The 22,344-nt window shown below is 37.9% G+C and overlaps 2 protein-coding genes and 1 long non-coding RNA gene across 3 annotated transcripts; 2 read left to right on the top strand and 1 right to left on the bottom strand.

The window, feature by feature from the left end:
* The first annotated feature begins 859 nt into the window (after nt 1–859).
* Nucleotides 860–5,765, top strand: LOC110884871 (WD repeat-containing protein PCN). The gene is made up of 10 exons (XM_022132572.2): nt 860–1,122; nt 1,221–1,352; nt 1,636–1,927; nt 2,016–2,079; nt 2,163–2,276; nt 2,373–2,535; nt 2,645–2,759; nt 2,827–3,410; nt 4,698–5,140; nt 5,225–5,765. Exons 1-10 carry the CDS (start codon nt 955–957, stop codon nt 5,535–5,537), a joined length of 2,388 nt encoding a protein of 795 aa, XP_021988264.1. The 5' UTR covers nt 860–954; the 3' UTR covers nt 5,538–5,765.
* A 238-nt stretch (nt 5,766–6,003) lies between these two features.
* LOC110884872 lies at nt 6,004–7,317 on the bottom strand. Its single transcript, XR_002561648.2, has 2 exons — nt 6,976–7,317; nt 6,004–6,223 (listed from the first exon to the last, which is right to left on the bottom strand). It is a non-coding gene; the product is annotated as an uncharacterized LOC110884872 (long non-coding RNA).
* Nucleotides 7,318–16,164: 8,847 nt separating this feature from the next.
* Nucleotides 16,165–20,693, top strand: LOC110884870 (WD repeat-containing protein PCN). Its single transcript, XM_022132571.2, has 10 exons — nt 16,165–16,450; nt 16,520–16,648; nt 16,906–17,197; nt 17,280–17,343; nt 17,415–17,528; nt 17,628–17,790; nt 18,310–18,442; nt 18,521–19,086; nt 19,173–19,615; nt 20,312–20,693. The coding sequence occupies exons 1-10, from the start codon at nt 16,283–16,285 to the stop codon at nt 20,586–20,588; spliced, it is 2,349 nt and encodes a 782-aa protein (XP_021988263.1). The 5' UTR covers nt 16,165–16,282; the 3' UTR covers nt 20,589–20,693.
* Nucleotides 20,694–22,344: the final 1,651 nt, after the last annotated feature.

Raw genomic sequence — 22,344 nt, 5'->3', positions numbered from 1 at the left:
CCTAAAAACTAGTTGCTATTAGAAGGTAACTAGGATAATAGTGTTTATCTCAATTACATTCTTCCATGTGGCCAATTATTATTTATTTTTAATAATATATTTTCATTATTTAATTTGATTTTTATTTAATAACTCACATTCGTAAACATTTCCTAAAATCTACATACATAGTTGTGTTTATCTTTTTTTTTTATCATTCCGATATAAATTCTATTAAAAACAGAGATGTATTCAAAGTATAATTTTTTTTTGTGTTGTAAGCGAGACATATACCAATATCAAAACCGAACCGACACTAACCGAAAGACCAAAAAACATTAATGTTGGTACCGATATTCATTTTGTATGGTTTTAATACGAATCGGTTTTAGTGTTCTTCCTTTGGCATTATAAACTATATCGAGTACTGTTTTCCATTACATAGAGCAGGGGGATTTCCACCGGTTGATGAAAAAGTTAAGAGTAAAGTACACGGATGGTCCCTGTGGTTATCAGAATTTTGGATTTGGTCCTTAGTTTTCCAAAAGTATACGAATGGTTCATGTGGTTTGCACTTTGTAACACATTTAGTCTTCAATCAACAAATCTAAAGGTTTTAGCAAGTCCAGTTTAGAAAGTGCAAACCACATGGACCATCCATGTAGTTTTGGAAAAAGTTAGGGATCAAATGCGTTACAAAGTGTAAACTATAGGGATCATGTGTGTAAAGCTATGGAGGAAAATTTAAAATTTTGTTAAACGACAAGGACCATTAGTGTAATTTTGTGAAAGGTTGGATCTTTGTAGCCTAATTGTAAACTCAAAGGACCCAAGTTTAAGCTCTAGAAAATAGAAGCCATGATATGATGATGTATGCCCTTTATTTCTAAGACCAATCAATATCCTTAACCCTCCCTCCCTCCCTCCCTCTTTTAACATTTCCAGTGTAGGGTTCAACCAAAGCCGACGGCGGAGATGCTCGAGTTCCACAAATGTAGCAGCAGCTCCGTAGAGTGGAATCCATCGCCGATAGTGGCTTTAGCCACCAGCGTTGACCAATCTCAGGTGGCCGCCGCCAGAGAAGATGCCTCACTCGAGATATGGCTTGTATCCCCTGGTGCCGTTAATTGGCACTGCCAGTTGGTAATATTGTTATGTTCTTTGTTGTTGTTTGGTTTGGTGTGTTTTTGTTGTGTAACTTTTGAATTCACTTTTGGTTTGGTTTGGTTTTGGTTGTGTAGACGATACAGGGTGACCCTAATTTGAGAGTTTCGTCTCTCGTGTGGTGTGGTTCGGGTGCTGCTGGCAGGCTGTTTTCGTCGAGTATTGATGGTTCGATTTTGGAGTGGGACTTGTTTAATTTGACTCACAAGGTTTGTTTATTTAGGCTTTTCTAATCTGTGAATTTATTTAGTAAGATTATTAACATATAATTAACCTGAATCATGTGCTAGTATGGTTGAGAATTACACTTTGCTGATGACATAATAATTTTTTTTTTAAAAATGCATTATGAAATGTTTTAGAATTTATCAACAAGTAGGGCGGTTTTCTGTTCAACCGGAAACTGAACTGAATAACACTTTTACATACATGTTTTAGAATTTATCAACAAGTAGGGCGGTCTTCGTAAAATCTAACTGATCTTATATGCAGGTTGTGGTAGATCCTATTGGTGTGTCTATATGGCAGATGGCTGCTCATCATTTGAATAGGCAAGAGTTCAATCCAAAATCAGATTTGCCTTCAATAGAGAACGGGCACGGAGATGGTGATGGTGATGTCACCAGTGACAGTGAAGTGGAAGCCAATTCACTCGAGTTATACGAGGAACCGTTTACTGAAAATGCAAGTATAGCAGTTGCTTGTGATGATGGGTGTGTGCGATTATATAATATCTCAGAATCAGATCAATTAAACTACTTCAAATCGCTTCCAAGAGTCAATGGTGAGATAACACTTCCTGTTCCTGTCACTACTTTTCCATTTTTATTATAATTTGTGTATTTATTGTACTTTTAATCGTTTATGTGTAGGACGTGTGTTAAGTGTCACTTGGAGTCCAGATGCTAAAAGGATATATTCAGGGAGTAGTGATGGGTATACACCATTTACACTTTCCCTTGTGATTTGTGTTGATTATTTTCCAAGTGTTCACCTTTTTCGTTATATAACAACTTCAGGCTCGTTAGATGCTGGGATGCTAAAACGTCTCATGAAGTATACCGAATCACCGTTGGTCTTGGAGGTTTAGGGGGTGGATCTGAACTATGCGTATGGTCTTTACTTGCTCTGAGGTAAATGTGATCTTTGTGTATGTGTGTATTCAGCCCGCATAGGTAACATTGCGTTTATCTTAGTAATTTGATTGTTTTTTATACATGTTCATACAGGTGTGGGACCCTTGTGAGTGCAGATAGTAGTGGCAGTGTTCAATTTTGGGACAGTTTACATGGAACGCTATTGCAAGCACATTCTTGTCATAAGGGTGATGTCAATGCTTTGGCAGCCAGTCCCAGTCATACTAAGGTGTTTTCAGCCGGATCAGATGGTCAGGTATGAATAATATTTCGTTCACAATTTTTAAAGATTAATTTTGGCTATAGCTTGAGTGAGTCATAGTTGATCGGATGTTATGTATTGATTCAATAATTTTTGTATTTAGGTTATTCTATATAAACTTTCCAAGCCAATAAAAAAGTGGGCCTATGTTGGTTACGTGAGAGCTCATACACACGATGTGAGAGCCTTGACTGTTGCTGTACCCATAAGTCGTGAAGGTATGCTCTCGGTTTTTGTTTGACTTAATGTTTAACACTTATTCATTTTACGTTTGTTTTTGGACAGATGTATTACCTGAAGAGAAGTCGAAAAGAGCTCGTATTAGGGATAAAGCTGTTGATTTCAGTTACAACAAGTGGGCCCATACGGGAGTTCCGATGCTTATATCAGCTGGTGATGACACTAAGCTATTTGCATATTCTGCTAACGAGTTTACCAAGTTCGCTCCACATGATATATGCCCTGCACCACAAAGACCACCTATGCAATTAGTGTGCAGTACAGTTGATGGGTTTACTTATCTACTTTTGGTTCAGGCTTCACGCTGGATAGATATATTTACGGTTAACGTGAAAAGAGATGTTTCTGGTCCATCTGGCGGTGTCTCAACTACTGATTTGGTGGCTCGAGTTAAGAGCAAGGGTTTGAGAAAGATCGTTTGCAGCTCTATTTCACCTTCCGGAAGTCTTTTTGCTTATTCTGATGATTTGAAACCTTGTCTTTTTGAATTGAAGAAAAACGGAGCCGGAAAAAGTAGGTGGTCTATGAGTAAAAGAAAACTTCCTTCGTCTTTACCGTTTGCTCATTCCATGGTCTTTACTTTTGATTCTTCACGTCTGATGATTTCGGGACATGATGGAATGATATATGTAAGCAATCGCTTTCTCTCTCTCTCTCTCTATGTATATGTGTGTAGGTATTTTTATGTATATGTGTGTAGGCTTGGGTTCATAGTTGTTGATGGCGAATAGTGATAAGGTGCCTTTATGCTACATAGCGAATAGCGATAAACAGCGGACGGCCGCTATTTTATAAATAGCGACACACTAGAAATTTTTTTAGAAAATTTATATGTATATTATATCAAAATATGCTATTTTACATGTATGATGTATATTTAACAAAAACCCAAAATCCATCTTTTTTATAGCTATATTTAATTGCTATTTATATTTAAAAAAATAATAATAACTGTCGCTATTATCGCTATCTATCGCTGCCATTTTGCATGTTTAATTGCTACAACCCTAATAGCGAGCCTAGACCTAGATGCTACGTAGCGAACGATAGCGATCGCTACGCTCGTTATTGACAACTATGACTTGGGTTCAATGGGGAACACTGAAAAAGTGGGGAAAGGACTCAAAAGAACTCCGATTAGGTTCATTCCAGCTGCATTGCAACCGGCTCGTCAAACCCAACTCTAAACCCTTAACCTAAACCCTAAAGCTAAACCATAAGCTAAACTGTAATATCTGAACTATAAACCGTAACAGCTAAACCCTAAATCAAAACCCTAATATAACACACTTAAACCTAAATTCTAAAAGAACCTAAATCATAAAAGCTAAACCCTAAATATGTACACATATATATTATAGGGTTTGACGAGCTAGTTCCCATGCTGCTGGAATGAGTCTATTCGGAGTTTGTGTGAGTCGGTTTCTCCACTGAACCTTCTACTAGGTGTGTATATGTATATTTATATGTATGTGTGTCTATATCTTGGTTTAAAAATGCGAGGCACACGAGGTGATAAAGAAGTGATGAACATCTAGGTCAAAGTCTGTCAAGATTGGAGTTTGTACGAGTGGGATATGATAAAAACGCTAATATGTAAAAGAGATGAGACAAATGCAGCTTTTAGTTGCATATAAAGCTTGTTTAGTTGTACATGGAGAAACGTCACGTGTACGTGAAGCTCTAGCTTCATTTTTGGCTTTATACACCACAGTCTATGTGTTGAACAAACAAACGTACCCAGTAAAATCCACTCATAGCGAAGCTATTGGTAGTGTTTGGGGAGGGTGGTATGGGGGCGAACCTTTCCTCTATCTCGAAGATAGAGAGGCTGCACCCACTGAGATCTACGACTCTAAAAACTTTTTCTTGACATGTATTACAGATTGTAATATAATCTTATAATAATATTTCAGGTTGTAGATCTTGGGAGCCTGAAAGTAAGTCATAGGTTTACCCCCTGTCGTAAGGAGTGTGACGAGCACTTGCCACCCACTCAGCCTCCAATAACAAAAATGTTTACTAGTCCCGATGGACAGTGGCTGGCTGCCGTCAACTGTTTTGGCGATGTCTATATATTTAATCTAGCGACACAAAAGCAGCACTGGTTTATATCAAGATTAGATGGTGCATCTGTTACAGCCGGAGGGTTTACTCCCAAAAATAGCAATTTGCTAATATTATCCACGTCATCAAATCAAGTGTACCTTTTTGATGTGGAAGCTAAGAAGTTAGGTGATTGGTCTGGACACAACACATTTGTTTTGCCACGGAGATATCAGGAGTTTCCGGGAGAGGTTATTGGGCTTTCGTTTCCGCCATCTTCAAATTCAACAGCGGTTATCATTTACAGTGCCAGGTATGTTTTTATGAGTGAATAGAGGGTAAAAATGTAAAATAAAACTACCCAATCATGTTTTCTAATCTAGTTTATACTTTTCAGGGCGATGTGCTTCATTGACTTTGGAATGCCTATTGGTCGAGATGAAGATTATGAGAAAGTGAAAGGTTATGATTCGACATTAAAGAAGCTATACAGTCCAATGAGCGGGAAAATGAAACGTAAGTTGATGGGGCACGATTGCGACAACAAAAATGGCGGTAGGAACAATTTTGAATTTTGTGCGTTTAGAGAACCTGTCTTATACGTTGGCCATCTTTCAAAAGGTTCGGTGTTGGTTGTAGACAAACCGTGGTTGCAAGTGGTTAAGACGTTTGATGCCCAGCCGGTTCACAGACATATATACGGGACATAGACCAAGTCCTGACAAAGGTGTTACTAGAAGAGGTTAGGTAGAAGAGTTCAGTTTTGGTGTCGTATTCTATCTGGTCAACCTGGAGTCAACGCATGTTGTGTAATGTGTCTTCTGATATGATAATCTTGTTTTCTTTAATAGTAAAATTCTTTTTCATGTCGTCTGTGATGACATTGGGTTAACTGGAAATTTTGATGGCAGAGTTCATGCATTTTGAATTGAAATTAACTTGCATTGGCCTATTTTTTATTATAATACCATGTTTTGATCTGTGCAAGTCGGGTTTTGCTGACATTTAAAGTTAAATAATTTAGTTACAATTTTAGGTGCTGTTTGTTTTTTCAGAGGTAAAACGTCTACAGTCTGCGGACCACATCTGCAGACATCTGCAGCTGAAGAGGTGGACCAAACCTCTGCAGTTTGCATGAAGAAGACTGTTTATTTTAACTTCTGCAAGTTGCTGAAATAATCTGAAATACAAATAAACTGATTTTATTTAACTTAAAAGAGTTTTTTAACATTTAAACAAAAATAATATATTATACAATAACCAAATATTAATCACCCATTCATGTCTTAAGCAGATTACAGAAATGAACATGATGAACTTCCCTCAACCAGAACACATTTCACGTTTGGATTTATTTCCCATCCATCAAGAAAAGTTTTGTACCTTAAATCCATATCTGCACATTCAACAGGAACCAACCAGTAGTTTAAATCCATTACTTATGATGTATAGACTAATCTCATTCATATGGAACTAATAACAATCTTCATTATAGATGCACAAATAAGCAAGGCTAATACTGAGTTGCAAATTATGGTTCAAATGAATCTAATTTCTCCTAAATCCTTCCGATATAATGACACTGTTCTTGTATTCTATAGTCCACCTATAACTTGAAACAATGTCCGTTCGTATGATCCTGGTATACCAAACTAACAGGAAATACACGACTGTAGTGCGTACAAGCACATCTAGCTAAAAAATTCAATTGTCCTATACATATAGTGTCATCAAGAGTGATAACAGCAACATACATGAAAATGTTCTTACATTTGAATGATTACCAGTGCTTCATGTGTTCTTACATTTGAAACTGATTACCAGTGCTTCAAGTCACTCACTGAAGTATCTAGTCAAATACAAAGACATAGCATATTCTTATGCTTCGATCAAATCCCACAAAATACCAAAATATCTTCTAGATGCATTTACCTATTATTATTTTTATTATAAAAGTTCACATTATAATCCCATTATTGAATTCATGCTATGTGTGAACATCTACAGCTCAATAACAGAGGGATCCATTCACGTGAACATCTACAGGTCAATAACACAGGGATCCATTCACATTATTAACAAATCAACAATTTTAAACTAAGAACAAACAAGAAAAGGAGCAATTTTGACAAAAGATTAACAACATACCTGTGTCTCGAGACTCGAGAGGTGGAGCAGGCTGATGGAGGTCGTCGAGAGGTGGAGGTCGCCGAGAGGTGGCGGTCGTCGAGAGGTGGGGGCGGCGCCGGAGGAGGTGCAGCGATGGCAGACGTGAAGAGGATTGGAGAGGAGCTGTGGGTGTGGCTGTGAAAGATTAAGGTTTAATTTTTTTAAAGGAGAAGATTTGAGAAGAGGCAAGAAGTCTTATGACCACATCTGTGTGAAACAGAGGTGAGGAAGAGGTTTTTTAATGAAAACCCTTCTAAAAAACAAACAAGCTGCAGACCCCTATGTCTGCGCGTGGTCTGCGTGGGGAAGATAAAAGAGGTTCTGAAGTACTTCTGTAAAAAAACAAACACCCCCTTAATCTGTGTAATAATGATTAATGTGTGATTTCAAGCGTTTGGCTATTTGATTCATTTCTATTAACCAAAAAAATGGATAACACGATTGAGAATTGTTCCAAGTAAAAATTCTATTTTTTATTTGTGCTTCTCTGGGTCATGATGTGTTAGCGCGATCTCTGGAGTTTGAAATACTACGGAGGTGATGGTCTAAAATCTTGTTTGGTTTCTGCAGAAAAATAGCAGTCTTTTACAACCTTTATGCATCTTACAATTGGTGGTGGATGTACTGATATAAAATGGACGAGTTAGATAACGGGTCGAACATATTTGAGTAGTATGGGTCGAACAAAATTTATTTTTTATTTGTGCTTCTCTGGGTCATGATGCGTTAGTGCGATCTCTAGAGTTTGAAATACTACAGAGGTGACGGCCTATTTGGTTTCTGGACAAAAATAGCAGTCTTTTATAACCATTATGCATTCTACAATTGGTGGTGGATGTACTCATATAAAAAATGGACGAGTTAGATAATGGGTCGAACATACTTGAGTTGTATGGGTTGGGCTGAGCTTTAAACACTTCCATGCCCACTTTATAAATATAGGTTATGTCAATTACGAGGGTGTTTCAGATCACCTATATAGACAATAACTTATCTGTTTATTTTATTTTTGAAGCAGATGAACACTTTTTAGTGTTTGGAGAAAGAAAAGTGTTTTTGCATATTTTAGGGTGAGAATAAGTGAGATAAGCTGTTTTCAATAAGCAACTTGGGATTGCTTCTTTCAAATTAATTATTCTTGGGTGGTTTCAGAACTGTAAGCTTTGGTATGGTATGGTATGCTTAGATGTGGAAATTTTTATTTGGCTAATGTTGAACAAGCCAAACGGGACACGAAAAAATAGCTAAAAGCGGAATGGGTCAATCGGGCTGATAGTTCTCAATGTGTATTTCTAATGTATGGAGTCTCCTAAATTGTTTTGAGATTGTAATAATGTTTTATTTGTAACTATACCAACACACTTGTTTATAACAAAACCTATAACATTCAACCAAAGCTTACAGTTCTTAAACCACCCAAGAATAATCAATGTGAAATAAGCAATCCCAAGTTGCTTATGGAAAACAACTTATCTCACTTATTCTCACCCTAAAATGTGCAAAAACACTTTTTTTTTCAAACACAAAAAAGTGCTCATCTGCTCCTAAAAATAAAAATAAACAGATAAGTTGTTCCCAGCATATTGACCCTACAACACTAAAGACACATCGAAAGTCCAGGAGAGAAGATTTTAAGATATTATCCAGCGTAACAATTTTTGTTTCAGCCAGATACTCCAAAACCTGCATGAAAATAATCCAAATTAAAAGGAACACTGTAATGATGAAGTATGAAATGCAATTGTAGGCTACAGCCCCTTCTAGTCATTTAATAACTTGTCTATATTATTTTGCCACACTTCGATAAATTTACCTTGAAAATATTTCTCACTATTGGAGTCTTATTGAACTTTTCTGTAACGCTTCAGTAAAATGTGTAACATTGGAAAACATGTAAAGTTACCACATGCCTTTAAAACAACATGTTAAATTAGTATGTAAATGTGTTGAGTCTGAGTTTACAAGGTTTGTGAAAAACTAACAATTAAGCTCAAAAACAATTTTGTATTGTAATAAAGATAAGTAATCACAAATGAGAAATCATTATCAACAATTGTTTTTCATAATCACAATGATTCAAATGTATTAAAGAATGTTGATTTTACAGATTCTCCCTCAGATTCATCACTATAACAAAGACTGTTTGTACAAAAGAAAAGGTGATGTGTAGTGATGGATAGATCTCTAACAGGTGAGATCTATTTACTAAGTACGAAAGCTCTGTTTGTGATTGACTAGCATCATCCTGATAGTGACATCTAACATTTCTAACATAAAAGATTCCATTGATGTTGCAAACATCTGTGCAAATCTAACATCTGATCTAACTATGCTAAACACTAATACAATACATGTACTGTTACGGATTGAAGGATTCCCATGCAAACCTAACATCTGATCTAACTATGCTAAACACTAAACACTAACATCTGATCTAACATCTGATCTAACTATGCTAAACACTAATACAATACATGTACTGTTGCAAACATCTGTGCAAATCTAACATTTATGGCGGCAATGAAGGATTCCCATGCAAACCCTAGTGGTACGGCTGAAAAGGGTTTCATGGTCAATCAGGAAAATACGGAGCCTGGAATCTCAAACCTGGAGAAGACCAGTAGCGTTCAAGGCCAGTCATATGCAGAAAAGCTTGCGTCAACTAAGCCTACTCAGAAGGTAAATTTTCGGTTCTTGGAAAACTCTAAAGCTGTGGAGGGTGTTGATGCTGATGTTACTATTCCAATTGCTTCCGTGAAACAAGTTCAGGATAGATTTCAGAATGTGCTATTCGGGTATTTTCTAGGGAAAAGGTTAGCCTTTACGGTAGTTGATTATTTTGTGAGCCATAGGTGGGATAAATATGGGTTACAAAAGTGCATGATGAACGGTAAGGGGTTTTTCTTTTTCAAGTTTACTTCAAAAGAGGGTATGGAACAAGTGCTGCAAGATGGTCCTTGGCTAATTCGAAATATACCGCTTTTCCTAAAACATTGGTCACCGAATACTGAACTTAAAAAGGAAGAATTGAAAAAGATACCTGTTTGGGTTAAGATGCATGATGTTCCTTTGGCTGCATATACAGAGGATGGGCTTAGCTTGATTGCTTCTAAAATAGGAGCCCCTAAGGTGCTTGATAATGAAACAACTAAGATGTGTTTGGACTCGTGGGGAAGGAGTAGTTATTCTAGAGCTATTGTGGAATTAGATGCTGAAAAGGAGTTAAAAGACAATGTAACGGTGGCCATCCCAAATGTTGAAGATGGAGGTTTCATTAAGAGTATTATTAGGGTGGAATATGAGTGGAAGCCTCCACGGTGTGACTCTTGCAATGTGTTTGGCCATGGGGCTGAAGAATGTCCAGCTAATGTTCATCAGAAACCGAATAAGGGAGTTAATGCAAAAGAGGATGTTGATGATCAGGGATTTAAGAGTGGGAATACCAAGAGAAAGGGGGCCAAAAATCAGTTTAACGTTAAAGATAGGCAGCGATTTATATATAGGCCAAAAAAACCAACCGAAAAAGTTGATAAACAACCCGAAAAGGTGGATGCTGTTAAACCCAGTTCAGCCAATGGTTCGAAAATTCATACTAGCAATGCCTTTGATGCCTTGAACGATGTGGATGATGAATGGGCCTCGGAAGCTGAGGAGGTCAGACTTAACGATGAGATAGGGGGATATAATTTTTTAGACGGATCGGAACCAGGTACTTCTACAAAAACAGGTGCAAGCACACCTGCACAGGGGGTTATCAATGGATAGTATTGCCGCATGGAACATTAGGGGTCTGAACCATCCCCTAAAACAAAAGGAGGTTCGGAAGTTTATTACTGATAATGGGCTGCAGGTTTTGGCTATTTTGGAATCTCATGTTAAGGTAGCGAATCTTGACTCAGTTTGCAGGAATGTGTTTAGAAGTTGGGATTGGACTTCGAATGGGAGTTTATGTAATAAAGGTACAAGAATTGTGCTAGGCTGGAATGGGGATAATGTTGATGTCATGGTTGTGCATGCTACTGATCAAGTGATTCATGTTCAAGTTATATTTAAAAAAGATAAATCTATGACCAATGTTTCGTTTGTCTATGCGAGCAATAGCGACCAAGAAAGAAAGAAGCTGTGGGATTCTCTAAGGATGCATAAGGGAGTGGTTCGTTCGAACCCGTGGATTATCATGGGGGACTTCAATGTGGTGCTGAATTTGGAAGATAAGTGCTTCGGGTCTTCTACTCTCACGGCTGCAATGAAAGAATTCAATAATTGTGTTAATGCTCTTGAAGTGTTTGATGTTAGGGCTCATGGTATGCACTTTACATGGAATCAACGTCCGAAGAATGGTGTTGGGATCCGGAAGAAGTTAGACAGAATAATGGTAAATGTTAATTTTGTGGATGCCTTTGTGGATGCTTATGGTGTATTTCTTCCGAATGGGATTTCTGATCACTGTCCAGGTGTTCTAAAAATTCGTATGGCCTCTCGTAATAAACCAAAACCATTTAAGTTCCCTAATTTTTTGACACATAAAAAAGACTTTATGGAGGTGGTGAATAGTGGGTGGGCCGAGGAAGTGATGCGGGTTCCGATGTTTCGTGTAGTCAAGAAGCTTAAGGGTTTAAAACATCCGTTGAGACTGCTACTGCGTAACCAAGGAAATCTCCATAAGAAAGTGATAGACTTGAAAGCCGAGCTGGAGAATCTCCAGAGTTCGTTGGATGGTGATCCGTTCAATATAGGAATTAAGGAAGCTGAGGGCATTTGTCAAAAGAAATATCTGGAAGCATCGTTAGACGAAGAGAGATTCTTGAAACAAAAAGCAAAGCAAAAATGGTTAGAGGCAGGTGACTCCAATACTGCGTTTTTCCATCATATGGTGAAGTGTAGGAATCACGTGAATAAAATAAATGTTATTAAAGATACCACGGGGAAAATGTATGAAGGAATGGAAGTTTCTACGGCGTTGGTTACTCATTTTCGTGGGTTCCTTGGAACGAATGGTGGTATGGTGAGTAGGGTCAACAGTGATGTCTTCTCTACTAAACTGAACCCCCTCGTGGCTAGTTCTATGTGTCGGCCGGTAACTCCAGAGGAAGTCAAGAACGCCATCTTCTCTATTAGTGAAAACAAAGCACCGGGCCCGGATGGTTTTACGTCCGATTTTTTTTTAAAAAAGCTTGGTCAACTGTTGGTAGTGACGTTTCGGCGGCGGTGATTGATTTTTTGTGACAGGTAGAATGCTTCAAGAGGTTAACCACACGTTTCTGGCCCTTATCCCAAAGGTTACTACTCCTGAAGTGGTTACAGATTATCGGCCTATATCGTGTTGTAATGTGGTCTATAAGACTATAAGTAAGATAATTACAAGCCGGATTCTTGAAGGGTTAAAGGATATTATAAGCATCAATCAGTCGGCTTTTGTTCCGGGTAGGAGAATCTCTGATAACATTCTTCTAACTCAGGAGCTTATGAATAATTATCATCGTTCAATTGGTCCTCCTAGGTGTGCTATGAAAGTGGATATTCAAAAAGCCTACGATACAGTTGATTGGAGGTTTCTTCGGGATGTTCTTCATGGGTTTGGTTTTCGGCCTCTTTTTATCTCATGGATTATGGAATGCGTCACGACAGCTTCGTTTTCTTTAAGTATCAATGGAAATATACATGGCTATTTTAAAGGTAAACGTGGTTTACGTCAAGGAGATCCTATGTCTCCCTATCTATTTACTATGGTGATGGAGGTGTTAACTTTGATTCTCTCTAAAGCTGCTGTGTTGGATGCATCCTTTAGATTCCATAACAAGTGTGAGAAGCAAATGATCATTAACTTATGTTTTGCCGATGACCTCTTCCTTTTCGCTAGGGGTGATGTTGGTTCGGTTAAAGTCATTGTGCGGTCCTTGAAGGAGTTTCAGGAAGTTTCAGGTCTGATCCCTAGTAATGCCAAGAACATAATTTTTTATTGTAATGTTTCTAGCTCGGTTAAGGCCAGAATTGCTAATCTCGTTCCTTTTGACGAGGGGAAACTCCCAATTAAGTATCTTAGAGTTCCTTTGCTGGCATCGAGGCTTTTAGTCAAATATTGCAAGGTTTTGGTGGAGCGCATGAGTAAACGGATTGATGATTGGAAAAACAGGTTTCTTTCGTTTGCTGGTAGACTCCAACTTGTGGTATCGGTGCTTTCGTCTATACATGCTTACTGGGCATCAGTGTTCATCCTTCCGGTTAGTATAATAAAGGAGCTTGAATGCAAAATGAAATGGTTCCTTTGGGGTCATGGTAATGTTTCTAAAGGAAGAGCTAAAGTAGCGTGGAAAGAGGTTTGCATCCCAAAACTCGAGGGTGGCTTGGGGATACGGCGTATTTCAGATGTCAACAAGTCCTTGATGGCGTATCATATTTATAGTCTTCTAGCGGGCAGAGAGTTTTTGTGGAGGTTAGAAACTATAGGCTTTGTGGTCGTAGTTTATGGGATGTCCCTATTCAAGCCAACTCCCCTTGGGGTTGGAAAAAGCTAATGAAATACATGCATATTTTCCGGGAGTTTTTGTGGTGTAAAGTTGGAAATGGCCAGACTGCCTTTCTTTGGTTTGACAAATGGAGTGCTGAATGTCCACTTGCAAATATTGTTACCCCTCGTCAAATGGCCAGATACGGATATTCTATTAAATCAAAAGTTGCTGACGCGATTCATAATGGTGAGTGGGCTTGGCCAGATGAATGGAGGATGGTATACCCGTCCTTGTTTCAACTTCGGTCTTTGAACCTTTCGGATGCCACAGATAAAGTTTTGTGGATGAATTCGGAGGGTAAATTACTCCCTTTCTCGTCTAGGGAGGCTTGGGAGTCTATCGGTACTCGAAGAGAGCCAGTGGATTGGACTAACGTGGTTTGGTCGTCGTTTAATATCCCAAAACATGCATTCTTATGTTGGCTTATCTTCATGAGGAAACTTTGGACACAAGACCGTATGATACAATGGCAGCATAGAGTTACGGGTTCTATGAACCAAATGTGCTGTTTATTGTGCTATGCGGATATAGAGACACATGACCACCTGTTTTTTCAATGTAGTTATTCCAGATCAGTTTGGCATAGTGTGCGGAACAAGGTTGATATGAACGCGGTTCAGGAATCGTGGGATGAGATCACGAGTTGGCTGGTTCAGAGAGCAAAGTCAAAAGCTATTTATGCGGTGGGTAGCAGATTGCTTGTTGCAGCGACGGCTTATACCATTTGGAATGAAAGGAACTCGAGATTCTTTAGTAACAAGCTGAGGCCTCCGGAGAAGATTGTTGACATTATTATAAACATGGTGAGAACGAAATTAATATTCTTCAAGTACAAGCAAACATCCAATGTGAAGCGATTTTTGGAGGAGTGGAAGCTGAACAAGGAAGATCTTCTTGAAGATTGAAGACCATGTCTCTAGTTTGTGTTTTATTCTAGAATTTGGTTGTTTTGTATGGTTGTTTCTTGTTTTACTCTTTAGTGGTATGCCGCTAAGAGAACTAGGAGGCATTTGTTAGCCTTTCTACTTGGTTTTAATGTTTGATATAAAATCACCGGGGTAACCCTTTACCAAAAAAAAAAAAAAAATACATGTACTGTTACATTAGGAAACCTCTGTTTGGACTATCCTCTTTTGCTTTGATCTAAACACCTGTTTGGCCAGACAGATGTTTGGTCTTTTTCATCAGACATTTGCTCTCAATAGACTTTAGGCTTCAACAGACCTTGTTTCTTAATGAACAACGGTTCCAAGGCTTTGATCAAATGTTTGCTTGTCTTCAATAGATGCTCTGATTTAGGTGTTCAAGATTCACTATCTTTGAGGAGAATCTAGTTCAAATTTCTGTTTATTTCTTGATCACTTGGTCATGTTTTGGATTTTTAATATCATCTGTTCTTTTGTAGGTCCAACAATCCCCCTAGAATAGATGATGCCAAAACAAATGTTTATTTGATCAAATTTTATTCCTCTTCAGCTTAGCTCTGATTTGGGCTTTAAATTGCTTCTCAAATCTTTCAGAGAGTAAGTCATCAGCATCACTTTCGAGTGGAAGATCCAATAGATCTTGCATATCTTCAAATTTTAGACTCATCACACTATTCATTGAACTCTTTTTCACTTCTCCATTGGCCCTGACTATTATCAATTAATGGCTTGCTTTATCTGAGGACCATTTTAGAATTTTAGAGGTTGATGAAGTTGCTGGGACTGATTTTATTGGAAGAGGTGAGGGAATATACTTTCCTAAAATTTGACCAAGCAGCTCCTCTAGTCTGGCATCTGGATGCCCATAATTTCACAATAAAACCAAATTGTATGAATAAACACATGATTGAAGAGATAGGTCTGAATAAACACATAAATAAATGAACAAACACATGGGTATCTTCTCTGTTCAATCCACACCATCTGTAAGATTGGCCGAAATATCAGATCCGAGAATCTGATGATGGAGGATGAAATGAGAATCAAGTTTCGGCAAGAGAGATGTGATGACAGTAGGTAGATTGTTTAGAGGATTGATGGCAAAACCTACGTGACGACAGCAAAGAGATGTGGTAGCGTTAGGGTGTCCGATGGATCGTTTAGGTACAATTAGGGTTTCGTGGCGGGGTTGATAAAAGGGTGGTGGCATATGATGGTGATGGGTGAAGGTTGTGTGTGTGTGTGTGTGGTGGTTGTTGGTGGCTTTGTGACGGTGAACAAGGGTAAAGAGAGGGTGTAGAGAGAGTAAAGGAAAAAGGTAAAGATTGATATTAAAGATGGGTTCTCTGTGAAATATATACATACATATTATTTATATTAGTATATATAATATATTATATTAATTTGTTTTTGTTTTATAGTTATTTAATATATATAAATTGTAAAAAGACTAAAATACCATTAGGGTGATCTGATTTAATCAAAAAATCTAGCTGGGTTAGGTCTAAAGGACATTTGTTTCAAGATTTTGAAACATTAAATACAAAACTCATCAATTTTAAACATAAAAGACACCGTCTAAAAATAGATTTAAGGATAAAGGACAAAATTTGAAATTAAGTCCTAGCTATATTTGATTGATATTTTGCAAGTGTTATCGGGCTTTAGCATCATTTTACTTTTAAGTGGTAACCTATCAGCATATCAAATAGCCCAACCATCCATCCATCCATCCATCCAGGCCCAGTTAAGTTAACATCGTACGTAAGTCGGTAACACTGTCTCCAACCTCGCTTGCAGAAAACAAAGACAGAAACAAACTAGGGTTTAAGAGTCGCCACCACCAGCAGCATGTTCGACCTTTACAAATGCAGCAGCACCTCAATCGAATGGAACCCTTCACCCATAGTCGCCTTAGCCACCAGCCTCGACGAATCTCAAGTCGCCGCCGCCAGAGAAGACGGCTCGCTTGAGATATGGCTCGTTTCCCCCGGTGCCGTTGGTTGGCACTGTCAATTGGTATGCATCATACGTTTTTCCTTGTTATTATTGTTTCGGTTATAAATGAAATATTTAATTCTGTTGCAGACGATACAAGGTGACCCTAATTTGAGAGTTTCATCGTTAGTATGGTGTGGCTCCCCGGCGGGTAGATTGTTTTCCTCAAGTATTGATGGATCGGTGTTGGAGTGGGACTTGTTTCACTTGACACACAAGGTTTGTTTCTACATTATACAAAAGAATATGTTCATTCTGTACCTGTGAATAATACTAGTGAACCCCTAACTTTTAACAAAGCATTACGGCTTTTGCGACAATGTATGTATGTATGTAGTCAACACTTTTCTAGTAATATGTCTTCTCTGTTTCCACTCTACTAGAGTTCAGAAACTTCTCTGAAAAGATCCATGTGTAGTAACTCGAGCACAGCTTTGAACAGATGACTTTAAAGATTGTTTTTGCATATTCTGCAGGTTGTTGTAGATCCCATCGGTGTGTCCATATGGCAGATGGCTGCTCAACCTTCAAGCAGGAAGCAGCTCAATCCCAAACCGGATTTGGCTTCAATAGAAAATGGCCACACTATAGCTAATGGTGATGTCACCAGTGAAAGCGAGATTGAAGCTGATTCACTCGAGTTACACGAGGAACCAATCATCGAAAATGCAAGTATAGCACTTGCTTGTGATGATGGTTGCGTGAGAATATATAACACTTCAAGTTCAGATGGATTCACCTACCATAAATCATTGCCTAGGGTCGGTGGTGAGATACCTGCCTCATATTTCGATCATGACATTTGTAATTCTATATCTATAAGTATTTAACATTTATGCTTTCATTGCAGGTCGTGTATTAAGCGTCACTTGGAGTACAGATGCAAAAAGGATATACTCAGGCAGTAGTGACGGGTATGAACCGTTTTTTTTTTTTTTTTGCATTTCAAACTGTTGGTATATTTTAAACCCTTATTTAATTGCAGGTTCATAAGATGCTGGGATGTTAAACTGTCTCATGAAGTTTACAGAATAACTGTTGGTCTTGGAGGTTTAGGTAGCATGTCTCAACTTTGTGTTTGGTCTATACTTGCACTGAGGTAACCATTTGTGAGGGGTGTGTGTATATATATATATAATATGCAACCTGTATCGACTAAGAGTGGCCGAGCTTCATGTATTATACATGTTTCTTTCAGGTGTGGGACCCTTGTGAGTGCAGATAGTAGCGGTAGTGTTCAGTTTTGGGACAGTTCACACGGAACTCTATTGCAAGCACATTCTTGCCATAAAGGCGATGTCAACGCTTTAGCAGCCAGCCCTAGCCATACAAGGGTGTTTTCTGCTGGATCAGATGGTCAGGTACTTAATTTCTTTTGTTTGCAAATATGTGGAGTGTTTATTTATTTATTTTTTGGAGTAAAATGCCATTTTTGTCCCCGAGGTTTGGCCAGTTTTGTGACTTTCGTCCAAAAGTTTGTTTTTTCTGCATCTGGATCCAAAAGGTTTGAAATCTTGCCATATTCATCTGACCCGTTAACTCCATCCATTTTTCTCTGTAGGGTATTTTGTACGTAAAGTGAAAAAGACCGAATTGCCCTTTAAGTGAATACTTGTACATTATGCTAAATGCTTGTACATAAAGTGAAACGGATCGAATTGCCCTTTAAGTTAACAAAAAAGACGGAATTACCCCTGACTTAACGGATAAAACTGGATGGAGTTAATGAGCTAGATGAAAAATGGCAAGATGTCAAATCTTTTGGATCCAGATGCGGAAAAACAAACTTTTAGACGAAAGTTGCTAAACTGGCCAAACCTCAGGGACGAAAATGGCATTTTACCCTATTTTTCTTAATCTAATAATATAACTTTTTTCAGGTTATTTTATATAAGCTCTCTGTGGATAAATCTAGTTCGATAATGATGAAAAAGTGGGTATACATTGGTTATGTGAGAGCCCATACACATGACGTGAGAGCTTTGACTGTTGCTGTACCCATAAGTCGCGAAGGTATGCGTTTGTGCAATTATTTGGAGTATGTTTGGTACACGTGTTGTTATTCTTATGCTTATACTTATTTGCTAACAGATTTATTGCCTGAAGAGAAAGTAAAAAGAGCGCGTAGTAAAGAAAAGCCCGACTTTAGTTATAACAAGTGGGCTCATGTGGGCATTCCGATGCTAATATCAGCTGGTGACGACACTAAGCTTTTTGCATATTCCGCTAATGAATTCACCAGATTTGCTCCACATGATATATGCCCTGCACCGCAAAGACCACCGATTCAACTGGTGTGCAGGACTGCTGACCGGTTGACTTATCTTCTTCTGGTTCAGGCTCCACACTGGTTAGATCTTTTAACCGTTGAAGTGAACCGAGATGGTGGTGTTTCAACTACTGATACAGTTGCGCGAGTTAAGAACAGGGGTTTGAGAAAGATCATCTGCAGCTCTATTTCACCTTCTGGAAGGTTCTTTGCGTATTCTAGTCATGTGAAGCCTTGCCTTTTTGAGTTGAAAAAGAATGGAACCGGAAAAAGTGGGTGGTCCATAAGTAAAAGAAAACTCCCGTCATCTATACCTTTTGCACATTCCATGCTATTTAGTTCTGACTCTTCTCGGTTAATGATATCCGGACATGACAGAATGATATACGTAAGCAAACACTCTCTCTTTAAGTATGTGCTTTATGATCTATATCTTGTTTATTTATTATATTTAAATCTTTAATTAATGTTCAGGTTGTAGATGTTGGGAACATGGAATTAACACATAGATTCACTCCGTGTCGTAAGGAGTGTGACGAGGAACTACCACCTACTCAACCTCCAATAACAAAAATGTTTACTAGCTTAGATGGACAGTGGCTAGCTGCTGTTAACTGTTTAGGAGATATCTATATATTTAACCTAGAGACACAAAGGCAGCACTGGTTTATATCGAGATTAGATGGTGCGTCTGTTACAGCTGGAGGGTTTACTCCCAAACATAGCAATGTGCTGATAATATCCACATCATCAAATCAAGTGTACGTTTTTGACATGGAAGCTAAGAAGCTAGGAGAATGGTCTATGCACAATACATTTGTTTTGCCACGAAGATATCAAGATTTCCCTGGAGAGGTTATTGGGCTTACGTTTCCACCTTCTACAAATTCCTCAATCGTCGTCGTTTACAGTGCCAGGTATGCTGTTATATGGAATTTTTTTTGGTAATTGCATATTATTAAGAGTGGGGTTAGGAGGCAAATGAGCCGAGCTGCCCGTGAACTACTTCAGATCGGCTTGCCAAAAGCTTGAATCGAGTCAAGCTTAAACGAGCTCGAGCTCAAGCCTAAACAAGCCTTATAAATAAGTACTGTATTTTTTTTTAATTAATATAATATAGAGTAAAATGCACGGATAGTCCCTGTGGTTTGGTGAAATTTCACCTTTAATCCCCAACTTTTCAAAATTACACTCTTAGTCCCTATGGTTTGACAAGTTGTTACTCGAATAGTCCCCAAAGCGGATGGAGGTTACTCAGATAGTCCCCGTGCTTTGACAAGTTGTTACTCGGATAGTCCCTGAGGCTTTTGCATATTTACGAATGGGCTTGGTTAGCCCTAATCACGCACGTTATTTGCATAATTACACACGCTATATTGGTAGTCGCTTACCGTTGCACGTCAAGAGGCTTTTGTATTTAAACCATTTACTATATGTAAATATATAAGGGGGTGTTTGGGATTGAGTTTGGAAATGGCTTATTAACCTAAATATAAATAAAGTAATTAGGTTATTATAAAATGATAATTGTGCCGTGTCGAGCATAAGCGGGCCCAGAATTGTTTACGCATGAGCTCGAGTGGTTGATGATTAATTGTTATTTTTCTTTTCAGGGCAATGTGCTTGATTGACTTTGGGATGCCAATAGATGGAGATGATGACCAGGACAATATAAACAGTCATGATTCTTCAACACTGAAATTAAAACGCAAGTCGAAAGAAACTAAAAATATTAGTAGGAAGAATTTCGAATTTTGTTTATTTCAAGAACCTGTTTTATTTGTGGGGCATCTTTCAAAAGGGTCTGTATTAGTTTTAGAAAAACCATGGATGCAAGTGGTCAAGGCTTTTGATGCCCAGCCTGTCCACAGACATATATATGGAACATAACCTAGAAGATGATGTTCAATTTTGGTCTCGTTTTCATCTGTGATTGATTTATGTTGTGTAATGTTTTCATCAAATAGTAAAATTTGTTTACACTTTGTTATCTCATCTTGGGTTATCATATACTGGATTATCTTCTTTCATCAAGCGTCTTTGTAATCCAGTTAAGGTATTGTAGCCAACAGAACGTGATATCTCATGCATCGTGTGTTTCGATTATAGGAACCGAGTATCAAGGAGTTTGATTTTTTGATGTAATGCGTTTATCGTAAATGATAACATCACATGTGGTTATCAATCCGTGCCCCCCAAATGCACTTGGCAGCACTAGTCACTAGCTCGGCCATGTGTGACGAGTAAGACCAAGCGTAATGGGGCGTTTTTTTTAAAAATTTTTGCCCGAAAACGCTACATAACGCCCCACCCCCCATTACAGGGGGCGTTTTAGGGCGTTTTTTTCGAAAAAAAATGCCTGCGGCGTTTTAAAAATAACGCTTAAAAATGTGGGGGCCACCATTTTCGACCGTTTTCAAATGGTAACATTCATTTTTTTTTTAATTTAAAATAATCCCCACTATATATATTTACCCCACATTCACACCATTTTTTATACAAAAACTCACGATCTCTCCCACTTTCTTCCAACTTTTATTAAAAAAAACCCACTTTCTTCTAATTTTTATACAATCATGCATCCATTCCGCCCTCCTTTTGGTGTCCCCGCTAGACCCGCAAACCCGAACACAACCCAACCGCAAACCCCATACAACCTTCAAGTACATTTTATTTGTTTATTTTTTTCATACATCCACTCTTATCGATGAAACTTTATAATGAAACATGTGATGACTTTACCCTACAAATCTAAGGTGTACACATTCATCAATTGTAAACACAAAACATATACCATCATTGAACAAATGTTAGTGTTGGAATGGACATTCAAGTATAAAATTGGAGAAACCAACTTAAAAATAGATCTGATCAACATGTACTATCATTGAACAAATGCTAGTATTGGAATCAACATATACTATCATCGAACAAATGCTAGGTTGGTTTAGTAGGCCGATCCTCAAGGTAATTTGAATAGTTCGATTCTAGTTTTAGGAACCGAAAAACTATTGACATCTGTCATCACCTAATTGCATTGGTTAACATCAACCTATCCGTCAAGTATAGACAAAGCCAGAAAAAAAAATATTAATGGATGCACACTAAAAATGCTTCCAAGGTCGGGTTTTGAGCTCCCAACTTTGGGTTTTTCGGATCAAGTTTTCATTCCATGTAAATCCTGAGAACCGTAACCAAATTTGATTTGGACAAACATAACCTTAAAACACACCAATATTGGTCGCATATGAGTTTGCTAGGCCTCTTATTTTGAAATAAATGAAATTAGGAAGTACAAGTTGCCCCTTAATTTGAACTAGTTTTTTTGGACGTCGCGCGTTGCGGCGAAGCCGAGCAAATGATAAGGTAAAACAAACGTGATTTGAAAATAGAGCATGTTGTTTAGAAAGTCAAATCATTAGAACGGTTTAGCTTATCATCATACTGTTTTATAATACCAAATAAATACGTTATTTTGAGTACAACTTCGTTTTTAACAAAACTTATAACGGGATGTCGAGATAAAAAATAAGCACAACTACATACTAAATTTTTTAGAAAAAAGTTATAAACGTAACTTATTAAAAAAGTATCAAATTAATTGATAAATTAATATTTTTTCTAAAAAAAGAAAATAAAGAATTAT

This window comes from Helianthus annuus, chromosome 10, assembly GCF_002127325.2.
Source record: "Helianthus annuus cultivar XRQ/B chromosome 10, HanXRQr2.0-SUNRISE, whole genome shotgun sequence".
NCBI lineage: Eukaryota > Viridiplantae > Streptophyta > Magnoliopsida > Asterales > Asteraceae > Helianthus > Helianthus annuus.
This window is presented reverse-complemented; position numbering and strand designations above follow the sequence as displayed.

Bases quoted from the DNA above. Each gene is read 5' to 3' on its own strand.
- LOC110884870 (XM_022132571.2), top strand. From the start codon at position 16,283: ATGTTCGACCTTTACAAATGCAGCAGCACCTCAATCGAATGGAACCCT. The intron at 16,451-16,519 runs GTATGCATCATA...ATTCTGTTGCAG, and splicing joins TTGGTTGGCACTGTCAATTG to ACGATACAAGGTGACCCTAA. The intron at 17,791-18,309 runs GTACTTAATTTC...AACTTTTTTCAG, and splicing joins CTGCTGGATCAGATGGTCAG to GTTATTTTATATAAGCTCTC.
- LOC110884871 (XM_022132572.2), top strand. From the start codon at position 955: ATGCTCGAGTTCCACAAATGTAGCAGCAGCTCCGTAGAGTGGAATCCA. The intron at 1,123-1,220 runs GTAATATTGTTA...TTGGTTGTGTAG, and splicing joins TTAATTGGCACTGCCAGTTG to ACGATACAGGGTGACCCTAA. The intron at 2,080-2,162 runs GTATACACCATT...TAACAACTTCAG, and splicing joins TATTCAGGGAGTAGTGATGG to GCTCGTTAGATGCTGGGATG.